The 7,562-nt window shown below is 43.2% G+C and overlaps 1 protein-coding gene across 2 annotated transcripts; it reads right to left on the bottom strand.

Annotated features, from left to right (window-relative positions):
- Positions 1–204: 204 nt before the first annotated feature.
- On the bottom strand, positions 205–7,542 carry LOC310806210 (amyloid-beta A4 precursor protein-binding family A member 3). 2 transcript variants are annotated; one of them, XM_083672250.1, is made up of 12 exons: positions 7,278–7,542; positions 6,406–6,597; positions 5,082–6,235; positions 4,947–4,977; positions 4,562–4,707; positions 4,272–4,358; positions 3,521–3,703; positions 3,076–3,255; positions 2,665–2,877; positions 1,700–1,819; positions 1,387–1,527; positions 205–1,048 (listed from the first exon to the last, which is right to left on the bottom strand). In XM_083672250.1, exons 3-12 carry the CDS (start codon positions 6,063–6,065, stop codon positions 977–979), a joined length of 2,157 nt encoding a protein of 718 aa, XP_083528376.1. In that variant the 5' UTR covers positions 6,066–6,235; positions 6,406–6,597; positions 7,278–7,542; the 3' UTR covers positions 205–976. The 2 variants fall into 2 exon arrangements, with proteins under 2 accessions (XP_083528376.1, XP_083528375.1); XM_083672249.1 differs by lacking the exon at positions 6,406–6,597.
- Positions 7,543–7,562: the final 20 nt, after the last annotated feature.

Below are 7,562 nucleotides of genomic sequence, written 5' to 3'. Positions count from 1 at the left end.
CCAGATGGTCCAGAGTAGGAATGCACTACCAGTACCCCTCTGTCTGTAAAGAGCATGTCAGGTTATATTGTACCTCTTTGCAGTTAGCTTTAATTTTTTGTGTAGCAGACAAAACACCTCATGATACCATTACTGACAAACAGCTAGCCAAAACAGCATCGTTGTCATATGCCATAGTCAGATCCCTAGTCAAAGAAGAGTATTAAAAAAAAAATAGTAGCATTACTTGAGATAGATCATTTTAATAAACATCCAAAACAGCAGTCATTAAAAATATACCTCTCTCTCTAACATGAAAGACAATCACCCTTCACTCAGTACACAAAGTTCTGCATCACCTCAGGCAATGAGCTGGAAAAATAGAGTATGGCATGCACAATGCAAAATCTTAGAGCGCATTGCAATAAAACACTATTCTGAGACATATCATAATAACAATGTAACACTGATGGAGTCGCTTGACGCTCGATAAGTATTTTACTGACTGACATGATCTAGAGGTTGGAAGCACAAAGTGATGAGATGCTGTATATGGACCAAAGTTCTCGGCGGCTCCTATCCATGTACACTCAACTGAGGCACATTGGCAACAAAGCATGTGGGAAGTCATACAATATTAATGATTATAGGAACCCATGCTGTTCATTTTCGGAGAAAAAAGAATGAAATAAGTTGACATTTCCTATTAACAATCTCAGTTATCAATTTTAAAATCTCTCAAATATACTGAAAATTATTGACAGCTCTATTGTTTTAAAATGTGTATATCATGATATTTCAACAAACCCTAAAAAATACAGACGGACAACCCCATTAAGGTCAGTGATGTATCAATAGCCAAGTGATACAGTACACAATTGCATATGGAAGAAAATAAGTCAAATTTGAGGCTGCAAGTGTGCATGTGTAGCTTCAAAATGGTAACTTTCCTTTCTCATCTACTCATGAGGGCAGTAGCTTTCCCTCCTTGGCTCTCTCAGAGAAATAAAGGCTGTTCTTGTCCCGTTAGAAGGCGATATGTTGAGGTTGGCATGGTCTTCAAGTGAATCTGTTGAGAAAGATTGTGATTGAAGAAGTGATAATAATGGCAGTTTACCAATTCATTTACTAAGAAACTAAGACTCAATTGATGAATTCATGAAATCAAGTCAAGTGAAATCAACAGTACAGTATACCAGCTAATAAAGTCTGTCATGTTTATTTTCATGCATATAATTTCTGTATCAATCCAACCTTCGAAAACTAGTATCAATTTACTTATTCTTTGACTGCCTAAAGGAAAGAAGTTAAATGCATGCTTAGATGCTTTTCTGACACGGACAACATATTGCAGGCTAACAGGGAACTGTGCGAACAAAGCTCATATGAATTGGATCCCTCTTTTACCTCTCCGACTGCGTTAGTCAGAATGTGGATGATCTTCTCGTGGGGTGTGGCTACCACACTTTGCCCATTGATTTCAATGATGCGGTGGCCTACACGAATGCCCCCTCTTTCAGCAATCCCTCCCCGCATCAGACTACAGATCTGTGAAGATGGAGAAATACAGATCTAAGTCATACAGAAGATTGGGGGTAAGATAAAAATGTACTGCAGGAAAGACTCTTTGAATTCATAGCAATAAGACAATGTTCTCAGTGTGAAACCAAAAAATTTTGGGGGGCATTGTGACTAAAATAATAAGTTAACTGTCACTTACAATTCCATCCTCCACACTGAAGCCCAACTGAAATTTTGGGTCTGGTCGCTTGATAATTGCCATCGTGACAGGAGGGCAGTGGACAATACTGAGTTTCACCTCTGCTTGGTTTTTCAAATCCTTTTCATGGAAAAAAGTAAGGGGGGTTAGATGGTAAAGTGAGGAGGAGTAGATGCAAGAAAGTAAAACAGCAACAACCAACCATAAAATAACAATCAATACATAATACTAAGACAGCAACCATCATCAAGTCTATCTCAATTTGGGAAAATACAGTGCCATCCAGTGTATCTTCTAGTAACTGCATGGCCCATACATCCCAGACAGCCATAGAAATGACTGGGTTTGAAGCTGAGTCTCCTGCGTGACAACATTTACATTTACATATTTGGCATTTAGCAGACACCTTTATCCAAAGCGACTTACAACAAAAATACATTTGTTTAAGTAAGTGAATAACCTATCCATCAGTCATCATAAGATAAAGTAATCAATGCTCAGACCAGGGGCCATTGGCAGTCACAATGCTAGAAGAAGATTATTATTTTATTTTTTTATTAACAGGAGAGAAACTTGTACAGGGGGGTAGTGGGGGTGAAGAGGTCTCTAGAGTTAGGGTTAGTACAGGGGGGTAGTAGGGGTGAAGAGGTCTCTAGGGTTAGGGTTAGTACAGGGGGGTAGTGGGGGTGAAGAGGTCTTTAGGAGGGGCCGTTAAGATGTAGCCTGAAGAGTTGGGTCTTCAATCTACGGCAGAAGATTGGTAGTGACTCTGCAGTCATGACAGCAGTGGGAAGCTCATTCCACCAGTGGGGCGCCAGGACAGTGAAAAGACTGTATTAGCCCACTAGTACTTCTGAGGAAAAGCTTAAGCATTATCTAGGGGAGCAAAGGCTCAGCAAAGGTTACTTATCACACAAGCATGATTCACCAAACCACCTCTGTTACATACACAGCCCCTTTCTTACCCGGATGATGCTCTGGCAGGTGGCTATGGGGAGGCCCACCAGGCTGGTGCCGTTGACAGACATGATGCGGTCTCCGATACTGAGCTCGCCACATTGCTCAGCAGGGCCACCGTGGAGAAGGTTGGCCACCACCACAGTGGGCAGGATGGAGCCCCAGCCAGACTCCACCACTGCTACCCCCAAAATCTCCCCAGAAGCCTTGGAGATGGACACCTGGGACATGGGCAAAAGCCCTTGTATTAAGTTTGTGGAAGAAAATAAATAAATTGCTCTCAATTCCAAACAAGGTTTATGAATCTGGAAAGTTTGCAAACATTTCAAACTAACAAACAAACGGGTTAAGAATACTGCATTGACAGCTGACTCAAATGGAAGCCTCAGCTTGTGATATGTAGGTATCCTGAGCCTCACCTCTCTGATGTTATCAGAGTCAGAGAAGTGCACCAGGTCTCCGTTGTACAGCTCCTGTGTTCCCAGGTAGTCACTATACTCGCTGGGTCTCAGCTCGCTGGCCTTAATGCCATTGGCATGGAGGAACTGCTGATACGCCACACCAAAGGCCTGTCCGATTGCCTGAGCGATAATCTGGGCCTGAAGAGAGTTAGGAAAGGCATCAGGCGGGTTCAGACATGTCAGAGGAAGAGGTGCTGTAATCCTTTTCATACTCAGTCATCCCTATAGTCTTTGAATCCTCCTCACAAACACGCACACTAGCTCACATGAAATATGCTGAAGCCAAACCAAAAGACATGGCCCATTGCATTCCATGGCTAATGATAATGTTAAACCTAAGCATAAACCTATTCCAAATATATATATAATATATATTCCCCCTCAATCTGGTCGACTGACTCACGTCATCCGAGTTGAACACATGGCAGATCATGCAGCATTTTTTCTGTGGCCCAGGGGAGTTGTTTGCTGTGCCGGTGTCCTGTCCTTTGCGCCCAGCAGGCTTCCTGCGGGCCATCAGGACCACAATGCTGCCAATGTCTGCTATGTAAGAGATCATCTGGAGAGGGTGGTCCATCATCGCCTCCTGGAGGAAAAAATGGGGCACAAGGGATAAATAGAATAATTAGTGAATACATCTTTGCTATGCACTTGTAAATCATGACATACAGCATTCAAATTATTTCATATAATATTTTTGTAACATGGCAAGAAGTAACTCATGAAGCTGATGTCATGTTCATTTAGTGGCTTGATAACTTTTTTCTAAATTCATTTTACTATATGTAAATGTCCACAATCTTTGGATCTAAGAAGGAAGCAAACCCAACAGGCTAGTCCAACAGCACCCGCTTCAACAGCTCTGAGCAACCAGCCATGCAGAACAAAAAACGCTGACACGAACTGACCCAATTTTACTCTTGACTATTCAATTGTTCAGGAAAGGGCTCAAATTAGACAATGCTATTCAAGGAATGACATTCAGAAAGAGCTTGTTCTTACTTATCAAATCATGTCCAAAGAGTCAGCCTTACAGTTCAGAAATGCAGTGCTGCTATTGTGCATTCAGGTTTGGCCGATATAAAATTGACAGTTGAAAATGATTAACAAACCCTAAATGTACCAATATGTGGCTATGACAACACTGCACACACCTGTTTGTCTGCACTGAGCACTTTGATGCGTTGAGTGGAGATGAAGAGGTCTACCTCTGTCATAGGCTGGGACTCCCCTTCTGGAGCCTGCATAAGGACCAGAGTACAGTACGTCAGATGTATCTCTGCAGCTACATTCTGGAGTGTTCACAAACATCCTCTCTATGTGCTGTTTCTATCTGTAACGTTAGGCAGTGATCCATCCAATATGCCAAGTATCATAGTAACTCCCCTGTTACAACAGTATGACACAGCAGATCACCCCTCTGAAGCAAGTTGGTTTCACTCACTTTGATCCTGTCCACAGCCTCCTGGGCCTGGGTCATACGAGCGTTGGTGGAGGGGTTCTTGTCTGACTTGAGCTGGGTGGAGCCCAGGTACTTGGCTCCAAATATGACTCCGTCCAACAGGTCCTCCGGGTCACAAGGGCCAGGCACTGGCAAACAAAATATAAGCATTCAACAAGAACTAATTTTTCTTGTCTCTTCAAAGTTGCCCACATTTTTCTTGTAATATCATTGTAATAAGGTAAGACACAAAGTTAAATGTATATGGGTAACTAGTACATTGTCAGACACTATCTTTATAAACTCATACAAAACCCCAAACCCTATAAAGAATGCTAAGAGAGCATGGAAATATACACATAATTTATTTGGAACTGTATTCTCTTACCATCTTTATAGGCTGGGCGCTCGTCTGTACTCTGTAACGAAAACCAAGCAAGATATCAATGGCTATTCACAAACCAACTATAAGGTACATAGAAGAAAGAAAGCACCTCCTTTTTGGCAGGCTCCTTGGACCTACCCTCTCACTGTTCTCAGCAGCAGCTACTTCATCCGGAGGCTCCTCCCCCAACTTCATCCACACGGGCTCCGGGACCTCATCCTCTGGTAGAGAGTCCATGAAGTCATCCCTATGGTGGAGCTGGCCATTCCCAAAGTGATCCCAGAACCTATCACCGTCCTCCTGGTTGTAGGAGACAGACACCACTGCATCTATCTCCCCTTTGCAGGCTGTATAAGCAGTCTGGGTCTCTGGCTGTTTGAGAGCTCCGATCTCTGAACACTCAAGCAGTCCCAGTAGATCCCTCTGGTGACTCTCAGAGAATAGTAGCCCTGAGGCCTGGTTCTGCACTGGAGCTGGTAGCAGTGTGCTGACATCTGTTAACAAGGATGGACCTGTGGGTTTAAACTCAGAGCAGTCAAAAAATTGCCCAAGCGTTGCTGGGTCCGGGGTTGAGTTTGAGTTCTCTGGGAGAGGGCTTTCTCCAATAAGTTGGAGTTGGTTGAGCAGAGCGTGGATGCGAGTGTGGTCTTCGTCACCTGGCCTCCTATCCTCTACCTCCTCTACATGCTCCTCTTCCTCTCCGTTTTCTTCGCTACCCCCCTTGATGTACTCAGCACTATCGTATGGAGCACAGTCTACAAGCTGCTCCTGAATGACTACAGGTGAGACAGCAGATTCCAAGGGAGGTATCGACTCACTCAGTCCATCTTCTGGAGTGTCCACAAGGACAGAGGAGCAGCTTGGGTCGTCCAAGTTCGGGTCATCCATCTCTCCTCTAACAGAACCAACCTCACTGGAGGAGTCGTCAGACCTCCAGTCCAGTGGAGGGGGCTCTATCAAGTTAAAGGTATCCAAGTCCACTAATTCAGTGTGGGGAACCTCAGAGGCAGCTCTAGAGTTCTGGCTGTCTGCTGCCTCACCTAGATAGGCTCCATCACAGGTAGACTGTGTGACTGAAGAGGAGGATCCAGGCTGTTCAGCAGGACAATTGTCAGCCTCCATTTTGCTGATAGGGCACTGGTCATAGGCTGCACATCACCGGCTTGAAGTGAGAGAGATTCCACGTGCAAGCTCCTTTCAACCCTAGAAAGTTCTTTCAATGCCTTGTAAGGTGTTTCAGTGAAGTTCTATCAATTTATTGAGGTCAATGGGACAGTTTTCCAGTGTGTACCCTGTAAAAATAGACACATTTAAAACATTATTCCATGATGTTGAAGAACAGATCATTATGAATTAATCATTGATATCACAGTACAATCAAATTGCATCTGCAATGAGAACTACATTCATGTAACTAGTAGTATTTCAACTGGGAATGTTTGGATGATCCAAATCGTCATACCAGGGAGGACCATTGCACATCCTCGTGTTGCTAGGGCTACATTTGGGCATCAGTCTCAGGCAGGGCTACTCATCACAAGAGCGTGATTCCAAATCACCTCTGCTACATTCATCCCCCATTGAGCTCCCCCTCCATGGAGACATCCACCTCACATTGGGCGCCATTGTAACTGGGGAGGTTTGAACCTAGGACCTCATGCATGGATAACCCAAACATGAAGTGTTATACCAAGAGGACATCCTTGTGATACAAGGGCTTACATTTTGGCTTAGAATTCTCAGACAGGGCTACTCATCACAAGAGCAAATATTGTTTGCATTCCATATTTCATGTGCTGGGGTAAGTTGTGTTGAACCTCATTGTCCTATGTCCATCAAGATAGCAGTGGTATTGCCTCAGGCTCAAAGTACATAGTATGTCACCAGTCACCACAGCCTTAAAGCCTCCTTTTGAGTAGACTAATTATTGCATTGGAGTATGGAAGGTTTAGCTATATGTGTAAACCTGTATTTTCTCGATATGCAAACAGCTATGTACATGCCAATATCCCACATTAAAAATACATGACACGTGTTCTGAATATGATAATAATAATTAAATAAATAATAATAAATAATAATTAAAAAGCGGATTAGCAGTGTAAAACTATAGTTAGCTAGGGGTGTAGTAGGCTAAAGCACATTACATTAGCTAGCTACATGTAACATAGCCTAGCACTAGCAGGGCAACAACATCAGCTAATCAGCAGCTGTACCCCTGCAGATACGATAGATAATTAGCTGGTTGTCTTGCAGGATTGTGAATCATTTCAAATCATTGAAGGCGTTATTTCAACATACAATCAGCGACAAGATCAAGGAGTCAACTCTTACCCAGCTAATCAACGGTTCAGACTATTCCTCTGGACCTCGGTGACAACAGATTGAACTTCACTGCCACTGTAGCATACAGAAGTTGACGTGGGTGGAAACTCTTCCCAACAAAACAGAGGTGACAGCTATGTCGCCGTTTCTTTACAGAAACAAGTGGAACAACATTTCGCTTAAACAAAGTTGACCGTTTATCTCGTGTATGTCACATAAAATGCTGTTATTGTATTAATCTCTGCCACACAGTTGACGTGACTTTTTTCGATGGTCTTCGGGCTGCAATGTAAC

The sequence above is a fragment of the Argentina silus genome (genome assembly GCF_951799395.1).
Source record: "Argentina silus genome assembly, chromosome: 6".
Classification (NCBI taxonomy): Eukaryota; Metazoa; Chordata; class Actinopteri; order Argentiniformes; family Argentinidae; genus Argentina; species Argentina silus.
Note: the sequence above shows the minus strand (reverse complement) of the source record. Positions and strands in the feature narration are given on the sequence as shown.

Bases quoted from the DNA above. Each gene is read 5' to 3' on its own strand.
- LOC310806210 (XM_083672250.1), bottom strand. From the start codon at position 6,065: ATGGAGGCTGACAATTGTCCTGCTGAACAGCCTGGATCCTCCTCTTCA. The intron at 4,978-5,081 runs GTAGGTCCAAGG...TTTTCGTTACAG, and splicing joins CTGCTGAGAACAGTGAGAGG to AGTACAGACGAGCGCCCAGC. The intron at 1,528-1,699 runs GTAAGTGACAGT...CCATCTTCACAG, and splicing joins TCAGTGTGGAGGATGGAATT to ATCTGTAGTCTGATGCGGGG.